The 21,070-nt window shown below is 40.2% G+C and overlaps 1 protein-coding gene across 1 annotated transcript in view; it reads left to right on the forward strand.

Annotated features, from left to right (window-relative positions):
- The first annotated feature begins 306 nt into the window (after positions 1-306).
- Positions 307-21,070, forward strand: part of LOC128891098 (uncharacterized) — a 226,616-nt gene continuing 205,852 nt past the window's right edge. The window contains exon 1 of the mRNA XM_054150302.1: positions 307-1,560. Within this exon, the coding sequence (XP_054006277.1) occupies positions 1,500-1,560 (61 nt within the window). The 5' untranslated portion in view covers positions 307-1,499. The remainder of the gene's footprint in view (positions 1,561-21,070) is intronic.

A 21,070-nucleotide genomic window follows, 5' to 3' on the forward strand; every position in this document is an offset into this window, starting at 1 on the left:
CAATATTTAATCGAATACTAAACTACGTACATTATAAATGTTTAATCAATTCGAAGGTATTCATTTTTATTACGTCTCAAAGTTTCAGATTGTTATTCTAATGTTTTTTGAGAAAGTAATATTTCTGAATATGTGAAGTATTAATTGTTGATTTAACGCATTCATACTTACTTATACGTGTATTGCTTGCACTTTTGCAGAAACTAATGGATAGAGAACGTGTACATACGCTGTTCGCAGTCAAAGGGATAATATGCCCAACACAGATCGTTTCCAGCGGCCAAGATTCACGAGGTCATGATCATCGTCGTCGGAGTCCTCGGCTTCCGGGACAAACGAAGATTGTCGAAGCGCCTGCCGTGTGCCGATTGGCTGGCACGCGGCGCGCGGATGCGTACCAGTCCTGACGTCACGCTTCGCCCAGTTTGAAATCGTCCCAGCCGTCAGTCGCGCGCCGAACGTCGAACCGAATGTACCTGGTGTATCTTGTTCATCCCTTTCGATCTTTCGAAATATCGATTCTTGTCACACAGTTGATAATTTTGACGTAAACAGTGCGGTTCTCGTTCGAATTTCTCACAAAAATCACGGAAACAGTGATCCTCGACTCTATCGACTTGTATCAGTGAATAGTGTTTTTAAAAAAATCTATTCATTCACAGGGGATGAATTGATCAACATCGATATTCGTCGATGATTGTCTTCTACGGAAGACAAACCTACCCCCTAATCACATAAATCTATATAAACCGACAGATAATTCGATAATTAAAAACCGATATAATTCATCGAATTAAAATTAATTTAAAAGAACAATGCGGTGCAACGGAAAGAACAACGTCCAGCAAGCAAACATGATTATATGTATAAACTTGTGTGATTGAGCAATGATGAAAATTACCCGTGATTAGACAGTAAACTTACGCGACAAAGTACAGGGAGTTATTAATCGTGGATAATACGTGGTAAATTTTGTTTATCAAGTGAATCACTCACATGAACGTGTGCCAGTTTGAGTAACCACGTGGTAGCCGGTGCTTGGAGAACGTGCGAACGACGCGTCGTTTCATTGTGATCGACTCTCGAGTAGTCGTCGACGGTAATCACGTGTAAAATCGTTCGTGGCGGTGGTAAATATTAGAAAACATTTGGTAGAGAAGTCAACTTGATCCTGCGGGAGGCTGGGCAAGATCGTCGCGAGTCAAACTGTTGGGATTCGGTCTAATATGCGTGTCGCGGGGAAACGGACCGTCGAGACGGTCGATTCCGACGATCTGACTTTGACGAATTCGCGACTGTCGCTCGAGGTCTGACTCCTACGGTCTCTCTATTGGCTGTGGTGTTCCACGAAAGTGTTTTGCTCCGTTTGGCCCACGCGTCAGTGACAAAGCGCGGGTGATGTGCTGGTGTTTGTGTCGCGTCGACTGAGCAGTGCGCGGTGTACCGGATGTCAAGACGATAATTGCTCCTGTCTTAAGGCCGAGCGACTTTGTGTCATCATGCTGACAATCGTTTTGCTGTTTCTTCTGGGCCAACCGGCGGCTGGAGACAACTATTTGGGTGAGTACCCGTGCCTTCGATTCTCTCTCACTCCGTTTCTTCTCAGCGAGGAATCCCTTAAGATTTTTTGGAAGAGAGTCTGTGTCCTCTTTGGACACGATTTCTGCTAATTATTATCAAACAAATGAAGAAGATATCGCTTGTGAATAGTGAAACGATGTGGATCGTCGTTGCTGCTGCTTGAACACGCATAGTTTTCATTCAAATGTTTCGACAGTCAGCTTATACGGTTCACGTATCATATAATTACATCCAATTGTCTGTTTAAAGCAAAAAAAAAGAAAAAAAAATACATGTCGAATTGAGCAACCCCCTCCTTTTCGAAGTAGGTTAAAAACAAAATTCTGAAATTATGCAGAATGTCCTAAATATATGATAACAAATAATTGACAATAATGAATAGCTTTCCTAACAAAAGTGTATATAGTAGAAACTGTTGAGCTATATAATTACACAATTACCAATGCAAGATTCTTAATATCGAAATCTGTACGATAGTACGATTTGCTAAGAGAAAACCTTCAACCTTTCTCTTTCGAATTTTTCTTCCGCTTAATTTGTCAGTGACCCGAAACGTGTTTGTAAAGCGCTATGAATTTTAAACAGGCTCGAGTTTTACATCCATCTTAAAGTTGCGTCGTAAAGAAATCTTCGAGTTCAGGGTTTCGTGTCGGTACCATGGAACGATTCGTCAATACACGAGATGTTCCGTTCTTCGTTCGGAAATCTGGCCAGGCATTAAATCCTACGCATTCTTTTTTTATATTCCCGAAGTATCATGAATGACAACATAGACGTGGTATTTCTGTTCTCTAGTCCATGGTATTCTGTGAACACATGAAAAGCAGCCATCTCGTTAGCGAGAAAAGTATCAGGCATTGTAGAATGGTTTCCTTGTTCCATGAGAAATTTCTGAAATTCTTCGCCAAGATTGTCGAAGAAGTGTCCGTTTTGAATGATGACATCGTAGAATTTTCCATTCAATCATTGCTTGTGATCTTTCATACTATTATTGGAAGAATAGGCAATAATGATATAAGCACAGGGTGATCGTACATGCTTTATCGTTGAGAGAAGCTTACAGAAGTGGAAGCAGAGAATCTTAATTCGAGTTTCATAATACAATCCTTGAGTTACGACGTAATCGATTAATTAAACGTTTAGGCCTGTCGAACAGCGTAATCGTGTGTTGCGTCATGAATTTAATTTTATGGCTTTACACCTGCGATGGGAGTGACGCTAGTGAATCTGTCATCGAGGGAATAATATTTTAAAATAACCAGTGTTGTAATCAGCAAGTTTAAATTCATTGATCGTTACTTTTTAATAGAGCTGTGAGATTGATGGTTTCCTCAAGTATTTTTAGATTACAAGAAAGTGATTAATCGTTAGTTGGTTCTTGCGTCTTGATATAGTACAATGTTTTCAACTCCATTTTTGTCACGTTCGAGACAATATTATGTTGTTTAAATTTTGCTGTCAGAATGTATGAGTAATTAGTCATTATTCTTCGTTAAATACTATTTTCATGGTTATTAATTTGATCTAAAAATACCAAAATGTTACTAAATGTTTTGTACCAATAGGTTGGTACATAAAAATACAATTTTTTCAAATTTTATCTTCGAAACCACCAACACCATCCTCTACGCGCGGATTAAGTACGAGGAAGTTAGCTTCTCACTTCTCGAAATCTAACCGGTCCATAATTATGAATACAATTAGTATAATTGCTTAAACAAAGTTAAAGTCGTAGCCCCAACGGCGCGTAAAGCTGCATAACGCCAGCATCTTGACGCAGATTAGTCGAAAGTGTCGTGCTTCGAGGCGATATCTAGCACATCCACTATGTAACGCTCCGTGAAAATTAGTTTGACACGTTTCGCTGCGAATTGAGCTGGTTTATGTGGATTTCGCCGTTGAAACGTCGGCGTCGCGTCGTAGCGCAGACCTGTCGAAGAATCGTCGTTAAAATTTCTCGGGACGAGAGACAAAGATTCGTTTCCATCCGCGCCCGGAGCCGCTTCCAGAAACGATAACGTGTTTTCTGATAATCCTGCTGATTAAACACCGATTGAACCTTCGAATAATGCAGGTTCTCGCGTCGAGTATTCTGCATTCGGTTTGCTGCGCAAAGATGAACAAAATTCTTATCTTGAAGAGGGTTTATGCGTTAAAAATCAAAAACGTTTCGTGACAAAAATTTACTGTTGCGACAGCGGTAGTGTTTCGATAGTCACAACGTTGCATTTGCATTTTTGGCTGTAGGTCGTGTACACCACTTCTAGATGCGTTTATATTCGCTGCACTGCGCAGACGCATACCTGTTAAGTAAACGCTGTGCGCGTTGCAGCGAAATTAAAGTCGGGTTGCGTTAATGCGAGATGAAAGGCGACGAACATTTCTCGCTGTCAGTGGGATTGGATTTAGCGGGATGCAAAGTTCTTGCGGTCGCTGAAAGGTAATGCCTTGAAGGTACACCGAGGATCTGAAGAGATTAAATGAAATTCAGTTTCAATGATCAGAATTATCTGGGAAAGTAGAGTACACACAATTTCTATGTTCCATGTTGTCGTTTTTAATTAGACAATCTCAATTACTTTGTTCCAAATTAATCATGGTAAGTTTATACATATTTCTGCAATCCTCACATTATCAACAGATGAAATGGATCATCCTTATCAATCCTTTGGCTGTGCAGGGTGTATATACACCGATACTCTAGGAAAGGGCTCAGAGACATGTTTGTATTCGTGGTTTAAAAAATATCAGCTCATAGGGGATGATGAAGCGAAGCTTTTTTATATGTACAGTTTATTCATAGGACGCGTAGTTTCGAAAATAAAAATTGTAAAGTTAGATATTCGTTTTTTCTCGTCCATTCGACTTGGTGTATCGACTCTTGCCGCTTTTGAGCATCGTGGACGTCGCTAAAACCATTGAAAGCCTAGATCCGACAAAGTCGACCGAACACTTCCGGGAACGGTACCAAAAACTCGGGCAAACTCATCGAGAAGACGCCTGCGGCCAACGAACGGGAACAGAATAAGAATAACGAAAGAGGGTGGTACAGTTGGTTCGTAGTTGCGACGAATACTCACCCTAGAGGAAGCATCCGCAATTACCCTCGTAAATCCATTGGCCGTTTCGCGTCGGCCAGAGGGGACGGAGACGAGATGGAATCGGATAACGAAGAAGTGCATCGCGCCTCTCGCGCCCCCTCGGATGACATTTTGTCGATAGTCCAGCCGTAGGTCGAAATGCTCGTAAATTCTTATTATAATTGGCGCGGATCGGATTTACGGAAATTATGATTGGCCCTTGGTCGTTCGATAGCAGTTTGAAAAGTAGTCGCCATCTCCATAAATCGCTTCCAGTGACGGTGACCGCCTGCGGGGCCTACGTCCCTCGCGCGAAATGGGGTTGAAATGCAGAAAAAAGGAGTGCTCCAAAGTAAACGCTCGCAAGTGGTAGCGAATCAAAGCGATGGAATCGCTGCGTTTTATTCTGCCAAGAGTGTGCGATGCACCTCGCGTACGGTTGGTTTGAATAACTTGTAAATTATGCGTTATGAGGTAGAGGGTTGTATATGAGAATCTAAGTCGTAAATATTCTGACTATATGTATAGTAGAATTCACAAGAAAATATTTTCGATTCAGTTACAAATCTTTTCCCATAAACAACATTCATACAGATCATGGGCAGCAGATACACTACATCGTACCAGAGATGATTAATACAGACAGTGTTTGACAAACCGGTCCAAGAATTTCTTTGACACTACTGCTGTGCAAAATTCGTGTTTCCATCACAAAGTTCTAACAGAATTCTGTAACCTTTAATACGGCGAATATTGCAGAATTAATTCCTATAATTGAAGTATATTTGTCTCTACCCATCATCACCTCCGTGAATTGAGGTTGCGCGACGCGGAATATTTTCTAGACCAACCTGATAAAATTGCTTCTCGCGGTCACGTCCACGTATGCGTTCTATCGTGCCGTTTCGAGCGCTCGCTGTTTGTTTAATTATTAAAAACGGGGTCGTACGTCGCAGGGGAACGCACTTCTATGCATGCTTTGTGGGGAAACAGTACCCCTCGCGTTCATAATTCACCGTCGCCGTTGGTAGAAAAACGAGGATGATATTGTTTCGTGTTTTCCTTCGAACGACTTTTCTTCCGTGTCCGTGAAAATTAATAGTGCATATCATATCGTTAGTTTTTCGTATCGTGTTGGTAACGAAATTTGAGTTATTATTTTCGTTCACCTCGCGATACGACTGCCAACGTGTTTCATGGATGGTATCGATCATTCTGTTTTGGAAATATTTCTCTCGAGTCCTCCATTTTTACCCGTCAACTGTTACTGACAGAAATCGATGAAAAATTGCATTTAGATTTCAGAAAATTCCTTTGTGCTTTCTTCCCTCGTTGTTCCGCGCTTTTGTACCAGAAATGGGCAAACTTTCATTCGAATAAAAGATTGGAAATAGGAGCATCCTATTGTCATTTATTTGCTGTGTTTATTTCATCGGACAGTTACTTGAAACAGCTTTTCGATGTGACATTTAACCCATTCACTGCCAACTACGTCTCGGCTGCCAACTGTCTCGTACTTTAAATTGATTGCAATTACTCAAGGGATAAACTTGTAGTCTTTCGAGTCAGGAAATTAAATTTTCTTTTTCAAACAACAAATTTAATATCACTTTTTATTATCAAAATAATAACCTAGACTACACACCTGTATTAAATCTTGGAGCCCAAGGGAAAATGCTTTAAATTTGTCTGACAGTGAATGGATTAATGCAATTTTATAATTCAGATTGTAATAATTATCGAGCACATGTAACACTCCTCATATTTTGTCCCTTATTTTTACTTAAATACGACTTTGATCTTGTTTCGAACAGTCGATAATGTCCTCGGTAATTCCATAAAGTCACTACGCGATACCTAAGCAGTGTTAACATGATTATACTTCGAAACCATAATCTCATCGTCGAATTCCGGTAATTCGAGGAGATTAAGTTATAGTTTGTGTAACATGCAAACTCATTTCTACTGTGGCCACATACTGAAGTGAATGCGTTAACTTTTGGTAATTAAATCGGAATAGTCGAAAAGATGCAGGGCAGTCGTGCGAAGAAGAAACTCAATGTAATCGTGTTTTAAAAGAAACATTTAACATTTTAGCTGTATGTTTGTACCCTCGTGGAAAAAAAAAAATTTTTAACGTAACTTTGCAGAACTTACACACACGGTGTACAATTGATCACGTTCGAACTGCATAGTTTACAAGCTGGCGCACCGACACGTGTAATCGCGTCGATTCGCTCATTTCCGCGACTGTCGCGAGGGAGGGAAATGACCGGCAAGGAAATCGAGTAAGTGAGAAGGGCACGGTGTTCTCAGCGTGTTACGAACTTCTCCTCTATCGCGGCCCGTTTGCCTTTCGCGTTCCTTTTTAGAAAGAAAAGTTCCTCGGAACTGGAGAGTGCCTCGTTCCCAAGCTTTTCCATTTTCACTCCACTCCGCCGGCTGTTTCACGACTCCCGATTCAGCGAGTCGCGTAGCTTGGCGACGGTTTAGTGTTCGACGACTCGCGGAAGTGCATTTACCTATTGTTCACCGGGCTCGTCTTTCCTTGGGATTCGAGAGCGCGACCAATCTGCTCGCGCGTAAATTTCCCTCTATCTCGCGTGTCAGCCTGGTATCAGACCCATTTGGGAACGTAATCGTCTATGGGCTGGTGTTTGAATTTAAACGCGGGCCTCTTATTAACTAGGATCTCGCAGCGATGAAAACTGGCGCTTTTGTTTCGCCACGCAATCCTCCTCTCTGGTCTTTGTCGTAATCTCTTGGTTCTGCGTGGATATGGATGCAAATGCATGGGAATCGCGGAAGAAGGTGAGTGTTACGTTTTATTCGGTGGGGGTAGATATACCGCCGTATATATTTATATATACATCAACATGTTTATACAAACATACATTTCGAAACATCAAACCTACCATTTAATTTAAAAAAAATTTAATCGCGTTTTTAGTCTCGGTTGATAGAGAACTTTTCGCTCGTTTCGAATTTTTAGTGCTCGCTGAGACATCTTCAGCGAGTGCTCGAACTTTTTTACAGCATCCGCGGATAAATTAGATGAAACGATCTCGTAACAGAATCGCCCGTAAGTCGCGTACATTTGTAATTGCGCTATTAACGGATAATTGTAGTCGTTCCCGTTACAAATATCGCTGGAATTGATCATAGGACAACAATTGCAAATTAACGACTGGTGATCGGCTCGTTGTCACGCGATGCACGTCCCGTTCGGAAAATTATCCGCGTGTTACGAACCCTATCTCGTCAATCGTATCCAATAAATGCGACGAGCGATCACTGCGCGTCTCTCTGTCCGAATAATTTCACGTTCATTAAGTAGATCCGTGGCACGAGAGTGTCGGAACGCGCTTTGGAACGTATCGTTCCACATTGTAAACACCATCCTCTCGTAATTAGACTAATTTAAGCAACGACCGCTCCGATATCGCCGTTACTTCTAATTCCTGCGATACGTTAGATTAATATTATTATTCGAACGGGAACGATGTACTGGCAATTTGTCATTGGAGACTCGTATTGGAACAGAGAGTATTTTATAACACTAAAACTACTAATTCTGTCAATTTAACCTCGTGTATTTCAAGCTTTATCCTAAGTAAACTTCTATTACGCTAGTTTACGTGATTATGCTTTTGACAAGTACGAATGCTGATTTAACAGTAGAAAGCAGTCTTCAGTTTCAGTTACATCGTCTGAAAACAAACGATGATAGGGAAAAGGTTTCGCAAAAAGGATTAATTTCAAGCACTGGCTGGTAGGTATGAAATGGAAAGGGAAAAGTTGGAAAGGTTAACTCTTCCGTTTGTGGGAAGCATGTCAGGGCTGATAACACTTCTCCCAGTGCCCATTTCTTTTATTTTTTTCATACACGCAAAAGGACAAAGTCAGAGAATGGAATATAAATCCTACGTCTTGTTATTTGAGTACATTCGTTCGTATTCTTTCTCGTTTCACGAGAGCCTTTTCCCTTCGCTTCATTTTCCTAATTTTTGGTCTCCCCGTGCATCTTTAGTTTCTTCTCGTTTGTTCAGCTTCTTTGACGTGGTGGCTGTCTTAGCTTCTTTACTCCACCAGGACCTTGTAATACTTCTGAGGGTAGCGTTGAAAACGCCCCGTCTTCCGGCTGCTTTTTCGTCGTGACAATCATGTTTCTCTGCCACACCGACACGAGTATTATTAACTGAAACGAGAATCTTTTCACCAGACCTGGCCACGTTTATTAAATTTTCCACCGAGATTTAATATCGAGAGTAATTTATCGCCATGTTCTGGGTTAAATAAAGTACAGCGAGTTTCAGATCTAGGAAATTAAGTGAATTGGCCACGGTGCTCTTAGAAATCAACTTTTCTGAGATTAAATGCCGAATAAACATACTTGTCGCGTCGATGTGTCCTTTACGTTAAATAAATGAAAGGGAAAATGAAATTCAAGTTAATTTGAACAAGAAATGATGAAATATCTCAATAATATCTTTGAGTATAGGAAATAACTGCACAACACTTGAAGAACATTTTTATTATTGCAGCAATCATTTTATTGTTGCTTCTCATGCTCAGAGATATGAACGAGAATAGAATGATACCTTCCTTAATCTTAAACGTAAATTACCACTACGAGTAACAGAACAGATTGCAGAAGTAATTTTAATTTGAATTCAAAAAGAACTAGCCACAGGTACATCTTGTAGGGTCGTATTATTAAAGCAATTTGGCGTAACTTTTTTTATTAGTATTTTTATGAAAGAATTCCAGATTCCATCTTAAAAGCGCCGACAATACGTTTAAATCACCCCCACAATGAACACGATATTAAATCCCGGTTCGGTCGTAAACGAAATTCACATTCGTTCGATTATCATTTCCACGGCATCCGATATCCGATTAATCGGATTTATTGGAGCGGAGCAAAGTGCAAATTTCTGTGCTCTGTAATGACCAGAAGTTTGCGATGGAAATTAAAAGTCTATCAATTACGTACCTGTTTTAACGATTTACTGTAATCCGGGATTCGATAAGAGATTAAAAAACTGGATTAGCGACTAGAATATATATCATGTTTGTTTAATATAATTAACAATTAGTTAATAGTTTGATTGTACAATAATTAAGCTAGTTACAAACATTCTTATAAATAACAGTGCTTGTATTAACCTAATCACTGCCAACTACGAGATGTCTCGTCTCCGTATAAAGATAAGTTTATAGCCTTTCAGTCAGGAATTGCAAACGGTATTGCAAAGGAAGATCGTACATTTTCTTCTAAAAACAATACATTTTTTATTATCAAAATAATAATCTAGATTACACTTGTATATTAAAACTTGGCGCCCAAAGCAAAACGCTTTAAATTTGCCTGGCAGTGCATGAGTAAACTATCTACATTGTCTGTTTGATTTACCAACTCACAAGCATCGATTACAAATTCATTTTAAAATCAGTAGGATTTTCATTAAGTAAAGCTCTATTTCTATAAAGATTTAAGGGGGCTATTCAACGGAAATGCATATTTTACGCGTACAATTAAGTCGTGTCCGCTCGTTTAAAGCATTCTCCAAGTCCCCTTAGCTGGGATTTCCGTTTCGCTTTTCATTCAGAATTTTCGCTGTCTCCGCAAAACGTTTCCATATGTGCGCCCATGGAATGTCCTGGAAGCACGTACAGGCTATGCGTCATTTGCGGGAAATCCCTGTGACGGTCAACGTAACCTCAGGAGCAATTCTCTAAGGGTCCCTTCTATTGTTTCTCAGCGTCCCTTGCCACGTATGTCAGTGCAGGCAAATTCGCTGTATATTATCATAAATTTTTCATAGAAAACGACGAAAGGAAACACGGTCGCTCGTTTCGCGGGAGGAATTTATTTACCGAACAATACACAATTCAATAAAATATAGAATTATCATTAGCCTACATTTGGCAAGCAATTACATTTGTAAGAGTAATTTCGAGGCCATTAAGGGCTGAATGCGCGTACGTAAGATTTTTCGTGGTTGATCTCTGAAGAAACGCAGCGAAAGAAAGATGAGAAAAAGGGGAAGCAACGGGGCGGAAATTAATAACCCAAGGACAATTGGCCAGCGTGCAAGATGCGCTTTATTTCGCGGCACTTGGCGCCCTGCTACGCCGAGATGTAAATTCAACGACTTTTAAGGAAGTTTCTGCGCGGCTATTACAGTATATCTCCCAGGCATGTTTCAGGATACCGACGGTGGTAGCTCCTTCTGCGGGGAAAACGTAATATGCTTCGCGGACGAAGCCTGACTCACCCCCGTAGTTTCTTAATTTCATTTTCGCCTCAGCTGTCAGAGCACAGACCTCGACGAGTCCGTCTCCCACCGTCTGCCTCTCGAATTTTTCATTCTTCCTTCTTTTTGTCCATTCGGGGAAACGACCGATATACTAATAATAATCTTCTAAATAATTGCTTAAAATACGTGACTGAATGCTTGTCGGCAAATACACCTCTTTATCTATATACATGGAAACAGTATATTTTCCTGTTGGACATTTCAGTAAATATTTAGCAAAGCAGATAAATGAAACCGATACGCTCAGTACAGGTTTACAAGTTCGCGCGTTCTTTTCCCATCGTTTACGAATTAATCTAACCGGCAATTCCATTACCCCGAGTGGTACGTTTCGAACCCTCTTATCTCGGCTCCACCGATATTTGTTCATACATAAAAACGATAGGAGCTGCAACAAATAGGAACAGGCACTATCGTGTGCACGTGAAGCGTGAAATCGAAGCACTGTCCGGCCGTTGTACCAAAAAGCTTCTCTCCTTCGGAGACAGGATTCGCTCGATAGAAAGAGATTTCGAGAAGAACCTTTTTATTTGTTAGGAAATGTTGGAAATGCAAACCTTTGATAAGATAAACAAGCAATAAAATGTCATCTTCGTTGGCTTGTTTCTCGTTTACATTCTTTTAAAAATGTCATTAAAAGTGGCACAGATGATCAACAATATTAAACGAAGTGGTTAATGATGTTAATCACTGTACTGAAATAAAATCAATGAAACGAGACTGATCGATGAAACATAGATATTTCCAAAGATCCAAGGATACCCAGGTGCAGAGTGTAGCTAGCGACTGGAGGTATTCAGCGTAAAACGTGAATGCTTCGACCGCGCGACTCGGAGCATTTGCATAATTAGCAGAGGTTTTGTCCGCGTCGTAATGAAGTTCGTATTACACTCCGTGAATCTGGTGGGACGTGTCTCGTGTACCCTGCTAAATTATTTCACCGACCAGGCCAGATGGATGATACCAAGGATTCGTTCCTTCGTTGATAAAACCATTCCTTGTCATTTATTTACTCTCAGACGTGTCACAGGTGTGCACAGGCGTGCACAGGTGCGCTCTGAGCTCATTAATGCAAACAGTCTCGGTTACTTTTTTGATGGAAAGCTTGCTCGGCCCAGGGTGGTTCGGCCCGCAGATCGTAGGGAAATCAATCGTGTACAGGTCTCTTAATTAATATCTATGTGCAATATTTTTTCTTCATTATCTTAAGTAATAATTTCATTTATCATTGAAGCTGTTCTTCAAAGTCATCCTGATTCAAACTAATTAAGAGTAATTTCAACTACTAAATACTTTCCACTATCCATTTACTCTCTGTAGCCTCGCTTAATTATTCATGAAAGCTAGCGTCCACATATTTATGAACGAGGGTTCATACATCGAAGATAAATATCTAGAGCATGTCGAATGAGACATGATCGTAGATTAGAAATTTGAGATAAATATGTGGCCAATAAAACGAGTAGAGAGTAAGTTGGTACAGTTGAACGAAGTTTGAAGAACCGAAGGACGGATTCTGTACATTTTTTGAACGCCAGGAAACAGAGGTCCTCTGGGCACGTCAAGGGAGTAGAAGTCACGTGTGTGTGTGTGGTCCTATAATGAATGGCGAAAAACACACTTGGCGGTTTGTGCCCTCAAGGGTATCGTTTTACATGGCACGCGAGTGCACCTCTGAGTGAACCCTTCGCACAGTGTATACTCCACTTTTACGATTTCGCTATATCTCTTCTAGCGACCATAGGTATGCGCGGATGTGTCCGCATACGAGACTGAACGCGATTCTTTAAAGCTTCACAGGTTGTAAGTCGAGCGACGGCTGTTGGGACACGGTGCGAGTCAAGTAGAGACCTGCTGCATCATTCAACTAGACTTTTCCAAAGAATTATCCTCGTTTTACTTTTCGTGGAACTTCCGCTCTCAATGTCGTCCTAAAAAAAGTTCATCTCACTTACATTTTTGCTACTCATATTGATATGTAAAACTTAAGTGTTCTATTAAAAGGTAATCCCTCTCATTTTACAATATTCTACCACCTTTCTGACATAATCATTATATCGTCACTATAAAATTTCTGTAGTTTTTTTTATTAGATATTGACACAGTCTACAACACGAACTTGTGGGATGACCCAATAGTATGATAATAGCCATGAACTTTTTGTCTGTCAAACAATTGAAAAATGAATAAAGGAACAATCAAACATAAACGTACACACCTGCAAATAAATAAGAGAAAAGAAAAAGTACATATACAAGTATGTATATAAAACATAAATAAAAAAAAAATATTCTCCGCGTATTCAAGTGCACCAAAAGAGTGTATTATATTAGATAAAGTAACAACAGGTAATGAACGATAACGCATTGGCTACACCTTATCGAAAATGCTCGTCAGCTTTTCCAGGCAGAAATCGAGTAAAACCCAGGGAACTCGTTCAGGGAAGAACGAGTAAATAACGCATGCATACTCAAACACAGAGCAGATTTTTCTATCGAACGCTATCGCTGGGGCTCGGGTTAGTATTTGCCATGAGACTCTTTTTTTATTCACCATCTGCATATCGAGTTTGTGTGTCGGAGCTGATAACGTGTAAGACACGTGGATGCGGGATCCGTGTGCGTGTATACGGAAGCTGGAGGGATCAAATGGAGAATGGTTCAGAGAAAGAGCAGCTTAACAAAATCGCGGAGTCGACTGTTGAATGGAACGCTTCCACAGGAACGGAATTAGTACGCGTGGTGGGTGGTTTATTCCCTGTTTGTTTATCGATTTCGTGCGACATTCTCAATCTGGGCAATCTAGTGGAATATTAGGGAAACTTTACGCGTCGGGAGGTGATCTACGGTGAAATATGCATTGAGAGTCGAGGGGTTTCGCTACGGTCCTACGATCCTCGACGACACCGGGGGTTGCATTCACAAATTTTTTATTAGGATACTGTACATCTAGATGAAATGAATTTTGTATTACGAATGAGACATGTAATAAACCTTGGAATAGGAATTTTTAGGGGTGTATTAGACGGAGGTAATCAAACTGGCGTTATTCTCATTTACGTTGTACGTGTAATCCCTTAAGAGCAATTGAACTTTGGATAAACGCGAGCTGCTAGTTATCAAGAGATTTTTCATCGGAATATTTTTGCGGCGATGCGACCACCAGCTGTAGATGTTTTGACCCTTCTTTGCTTATCGATTTCTGCTCCAATTTGGAGAAATTTGCGGTGAAATGTTGTGTTCTGCAGCTGGTGCAAGCAATCAATTTATTAGTTTTTATGTCGTGACGTTTCCGGTTATTTTTTGGAGGATCTTTAACGATACTGGAACTGATGTGTGACCAAATAAAACTTGTTCAGATCGATTGCAATTATGTTCCATTACTGCGATAATTCAAAATGGAATATACTTTTTCGACATCGTATTCCTTATTAAACTCTCCAGCGCGTCGTGTTTAAAACACAGCAAACTGCGACCAAGTAAATATTAAATTTCAAACAAACTAAATTTATTGAATTTCTCATCGATTGTCTGAATTTTATTAACGCAATAATTTAAAAGAACGTATCCATTTTTCCAATATAAACATTTTTAATGAGCATCTTCTATTAATATGAATTTACAGAGTTTACAATAACGTAGAAAATAATGAAACGAACATAATTTATTTGTTATATATTCCTCCACTGACTTTGACGTACAAATTTTCCTTCTCAGCCCTAAGAATTCGGTATAAAAATATTTCCAAAGGAAACAGGTGAAAAGCAAACGTACACTTTTTTTATGCATCAATCCACTCTGTTTGAAATGAAAATCAGGAAATGGTGGGTTCTTTGATAAAGATCGGAACGCGTATTTCGCCTACACACAAGCGTTGAGAAAATAGGGAAAGCATCGATATCCCATCATCGTGGCCAAAGCTTTATATGATTTCTTTAATACGAAATTTATAGAGAGGTATGTATCTCTATCCAAAACCGGTACATCCAGCCTTCTGCTCGCGCTCTCTCGTAGCCCCATATCCATTGGCGCGGTTCCAGAACGCGAGTCTATCACCTCGTAAATTATTTTGACACGTCCCGGGAATTAAACGTAACACAAAAGTATTACACTCGATATCAGAGCGCCGGGCTCGCGGATCTCGCGGGAATAAACTTCGTTCCCGTTTGTTTCTCTCGCAATGGTCGAAGGTATCGATCCTAGCGTGAAGTATGGCTACGTTTCGCAACAAAAAAAAACTTTCTGTAATATTGCGAAATAGTAGATGCAAAACCGCGAGGAAACCGTTTACCTAATTGGCGTTGAGAGATCTTTATTGTAATCCATATTAGAAGATTAAAAAATAATCAATTAAACAAGCGAATCTCCTGATGGAAATCTAAAAACTCTAAAAATATCTAGATCACCGTACATTCTTAAATGAAATCTAATTAAAATGTAAATAACATATATTGATATTTATCTACGTATCTACGAATCCGTAATATTACAATTTTTCTGATCGGTTCAGATTGAATTTAAAAAAAATTATGTCGATATTATTATCTGAAGAAGCTTATATTTATCAAATGATCAAGAATGATCAAAATCTAAAATATATTTATGTTGATTAAAATCTAAAAAATCTGTGATTACTAAACTGCTGAAAAGGAATATATGACCTGTCAGTCGCAATATTTGATTCTCCCTCTAAAACGATTTCAATCCATCGTTGCGTAGTCATCAGCAATGTGCAATGTATTAAGAATTTAAATATCATGTATTGACATAAATCTGAAAATGCTAAATATTAAAATTTAAACATAAATGCAGAATATATTCTAAAAAGTCAAAGGAAATTTACATTTATTAAAATATCGAAATTGAACAAAGTCTATTCCATTGTTGCATCGTCGCCAACAACGTATAATATTGACCGAGAATGTTATCTTTCACCTTGCATTTGCACGATAAAGATGTTGCACATACAGAAAACGTATTTTCCTATGCGTTCACGCGTATGCAATCCGCCAGAGGAACAAACTCGCGAAAGCTGCGTTTATCCCTTTTGGTTTTCCTCTAGATTTTATTTCGACCTCCCCGAAACTTCATCGTTGATTCACCCTGGACCAATTTTCTTCCGTTAACTCCCTTTCGTCTTTATCTTCTTTTCTTCTGCGCCGATGTTTCCGCTACTTTCGTTCCGTTAAGTCGAGCTCGACTCGGGATCTCCACGCTCCTCCATAGTCGATATATATCGAATTCGTGCAAGGTTTGATAGTACATATGCCTTCGTGGTAGTTCCAACGAACAGCCACCGTTCGATTCTCTTATTCTTTTTCATTCCCAGGAGGTCGCAGAATTTTCCTGTCCCATTCGCTGTCACGAACAAAAAGGGAACATTACACATTCTTCAATCCGATGGTGTTTTGATTCGTCGACTGTGAAAGAAGGTATCTGCAGTTGACAGCTCAAAATTCTTCTTCATCACGAATCAGATTTAAAAGTACAAAAACATATTGCACGTGGTAGTTGCTACATCGTCCTCGATGCTCTAATTCGTCTTGTTTTCTTGGCGTAAATATTTGAGGAAGTCTTCCTCGAGGGTAACGACATTTCTTGGCAACATTTAGGTCATTTCGGAGTTGCTGGTAGACGTTTAATTGAGCAAATAATGAAAATTCTTTTGCTCTTTTTGCGACTTCTTGGCAAATACAGGAAATGTTTGTTGGTAATGTGCAATGGAGTAGGAACATTTTCACTTGTCGTGCACGATAAGTAATTAGGTTTTTTCGCTTCTTGAGATATTTCAAAAACAATACTCGAACATGGCAAGAAGAAAGTTACCTACTATAAAATACAATTTTTACATAAAAACACGATATTGTGTAAACATACATCTAAAGTTCAGAAAAGAATTAATAAATCTTGTTTATTCCTCGTAACCTTGCATATTATGCATCATTGCTCGTTCTTCGGTAATTAATTCCGACCAATACGACACTCATGTATAAATTTAATACTACCGCAAAGGATTAATAAATGTTCTGTAGAATATGATTTACGATGATTAATTTACTAGGGAGACGGAATTCGATACTGTAGTATATTTAAATACAGAATTTATTATCAAAGAGTACATTAACATAAGATTCCAAATAACATTCCGCAAATTGATTAACCGCACGAAGAACGTTTCCTACCATCGTCGATTCCCTGAAACTTTCGTTTGGAACAGCGCACCGAACAACGAAGTTGCCAGGGAAAGTTTGACAGGAGCGATGCTAATCAAGGCGATAGAAACTGTCAGGGGAACACGGTCGGAAACAAGAGGATCAAATCGAACAGGGAAACCTGAAACACCGCGTGTTCGGAACTCGCATAAAACCGGGTTAATGTAGAACAAGTAACGCTGGTTGCGAATCGAATTATCTAGGCCGATCGAAGTCCGATCAGCTCCAATCAAAGCTGAAATTTACTTAATCGAGTTGGAGAACCGAAACGGCTAACAAACGTGTATCGCGGGGGGCCCCCGGGTGCGCTGGCAAAAGTTTCGTCTAATCGCGATCACTGAATACCGCGCAGCGTCGAGCAATTTGGATTTCTGATTAAGAAGCTGTACGGTAGTCGTGTGTTCCGCTCGAGTTAACCGTCCCAAAACACCGAGAGGATATCCCCCGACTGGTCGTGAACTAGCAGCAAGGAGACAGGACGAAAGACATTCAGGGGCCACTTATCTCTGGCGGCAGGATTTATGAAACGCTCTGTTCCACGAGTACCGGGATAAGAGCTTGAAAGGACGACAGAGCCTAGCCCGTAGACACGACGGATAATGCAAGGATTAGGAAGCACCCTCGCCAAGATGAAGCTTGCTATTCCAAGATTAACTGTCGTCGGTGAAGGAGCTCCGATTCAATTAGCGACTGTGGCTTTTCAATGTCGGCCGTGGGGGTTAGTTCGACGCTGCGAACCGATTCGAAAGTATTCTCCTAGCTCTTGAAGCTGAAATTTATAGAATCGCTACAAGTCAGTTCATCGAATCCAAAATATAAGCACTTCTTTTCAGGATTTAATTTCTCGAGCTTATTAATTCATTTCTAAACGTATTTATCTACAGTATTTTGGAGTAGAAGTTTCCGGTCGTCTTTGGCAGTGCAACAAATTTCTAGAACTATTTGGAAACAAAAATAAGTGATTTGATAGAAAAGAAGTAGACTTTATGTATAGAAGAGTATAATTTAGAAAACTAACAATATCTACAATTACTTCAAACATTTTAGACTCGAGACGCCATAAAATGGTCCGATCACACCACTAACCATAATTATTATTTTCTTATCGAGTCACTTGAATAAACTACACGAATCTCGATGCTCGCAAAAAGATCTCAACCTCGTTTCCCTGCAATTATCAAGATTCCACCGTATTTGAGATGTCGAACCACGCCCAAACGTCTCAATCTCTAAAATCACGTTCGCGAGCAACCTATCTTCTCCAGCATCGCAGCCTCGTGTTCATAGATAGTCGGAACGAGTTCGCGCGAATAAATCTAATCGAAGGAACAAGGAAGTATCTGTTTGCCGATAGAGTGGCCTAGAGACGAGCAATCAGCGCTCGAAACGCGGAACAACATGGTCGATCGGTTGGCGAAACCCGTGCTAAACCGCAATACCGATATCCACGGGAAGGATTACTCCGTTAAGGCCAGCTGTTCGGATAATCTCGTGGCAGGACCGACGATATGAAGCCATAAACGCGATAAAGAGTCGAGTGGTGCGCAGCCAGTGCGTTTCAGAGGTGTCACGAACCACAGGGACATAATCATAGGCATCGATCCGGTTTCTCGAGTGCTAGGAAGTCGCGCTGGATATCCTTGTATTTCGATACCACCTACCCCTTGGCTCTCTGGAATCGTTCAAGCTGCAATTTGCGAGTCATTTGTCGTTATCTCGTTGAAAGTTTTGCACACGAATGCCGTTCGGTCGTCGACTCGTTCTACAAATCTTCCTTCCTCTCTTCTTTGCCATCGCTACGCTTCACGCTCGAGCAAATTCGTTTGCGGTTACGCGTTTAATTTTAATCGCGTGCATGATCCTTCTATGAAATTGCAGTCTCGGGTTTCAAACGATAAATAAATTAATTCCTTTGTACAGTATTATATTTATTAGGAAATGGATTCTAATAAATAAATCGTCAGCTTTTAATTCCATTCATTGTCCAAATATTTCCAATCAAGTCTTCCAATTGCATTTATCCAAAATACGAAGGTGATATTTAGCTCGATTGCACGTAACAAGAAGATAGTGCTTCCTTTACTACCTTTAACCTAACTTCTCTTTATCTTAGCCCAACTTGCTTTACACACATCTCTTCTTGAATCTCCCACCTTTCTTTTTACCTTCCATTTATATTTTCATATCTTTTTTATCACACCACAGATTCCCATTTTCTTCTGTTTTCATACCTCTATACCATCTGACAAGCTAATTTTTTCTTGTACGACATAATGAAGTTATCACCGTTATTATTATCATTTTCACAATTTTTCATACGAGAAATGGTTTTCCACGGGAGTTGACAAAATTATGTGACAGCGACTGTTCTGTTTCGCATACACGTGTCGGCGTCGGTCAGGTTAATGTGTAGTCAGAACAATGACAGAAAAGCCAACATTACACGCATGTCGAGCACTAATTAGGTTACATGGCACGTAACAGTGGGCGTCAAGACACGCGTTTGTTCCGTTGGGACTCGACTACGTCTATGCGCGCGTATGCGAGCGCAGTCTCCCCTCTGTGATATGATAAATCCGTTTATTTCGGCTTTTCATTTGCCCATTTTGGCCCGTACGGTTTCTCGTCCTCGGCCGAGGCTTTTAATCCAGGATTAACTACAATCATTTAGTAATCATCGTAATCACGACGAGTCAACGTGTTCCGCCTTGAAACGCGGTCTCTGGTGATTTTCAGCAATCTGTTAATTGACCTTCCGTGTTCATTTCGTAATTGACCTGGGAGAAATTTATGATATATGTATGCGATTGCGTGACAAATTTGACGATCAGTGAAAGTGATCAGTATAAAATTGTCTTTATAGTGCACACGTAACGCAATTCCAGATGAAAATGTCCTATAACTAACCAGAGCGATTCAAACTCGCTCCGAAATGGGTTAATCCGTAATGAAGACCTTCCCTGGTCGGGATAGTCGAGGACTTCAAGGGTGGTTTAGCGCGACGCGTTTACACCTCGGTGTATCCCCGATGAAAACACGCGAAAATCCGGGGTTTCCGTCCGACGTTCGCCCGGCAGAACCGAAAAGTGTATATACCGTAGCGTAGCGTATATCTATGGAGGTGCGGAGAATGCCATGTACGTAAATAAACGATGCCACTGACAGTAACATATGACGGAAGTCCGGTACACGTTGTACTCCTATTACGCGTGCACCGTGTTTACGTATCACAAGCGTGTTCGGGCGGACGGCGAAATTGAAAGCTAGTGTCCAGGCAATTTCGTTCGCGATAGATATAAATGCAACGAACCGGCAAGGTGTTACGATCGAACGATTTGCTTCAAATTGAATCGATTTTCACGTGGGACGAAATTTTGAAACTGTACGTATCAAAGAAAGAAAGAAAATCTTTTTACACTCTGGCTACTGCGTCTCACTTATTGCTTTTGAATGCACGAGAATGTTTTAATGATTTCGGTGTGATAATACGCGCACACAAAGAATAAGCAAACCTAGCCAGCAGCTTTGTCAAATTGGATAGTATCGCGATTACACGGGGACGCGAATTATTTCAAAAATAGGTCGACAACCGTAATGAATGCATTGTTGCGAAACTAATTTAAATTTAGCCCATTATTCGCCGCACTCTTAACGGAGTAAACGATCATTTCCGCTGTGGGATGAACGTTATCATTCTCATGAATATAAAGACGATTTCAGTATTTCTTAATATTTGGGGCTCCAACATTTAGCAAGCTTTCTGAACCATCAGCTGGAGATGGTGATTCTAGGAGAATATTTTTAATTTGTTTCGATATTGGATCTTAGATCGGGGTTATACTGTGAATCAACGCTAAAAGTACAATAAGTGAAAT

This window comes from Hylaeus anthracinus, unplaced genomic scaffold, assembly GCF_026225885.1.
Source record: "Hylaeus anthracinus isolate JK02 unplaced genomic scaffold, UHH_iyHylAnth1.0_haploid 12001, whole genome shotgun sequence".
NCBI lineage: Eukaryota > Metazoa > Arthropoda > Insecta > Hymenoptera > Colletidae > Hylaeus > Hylaeus anthracinus.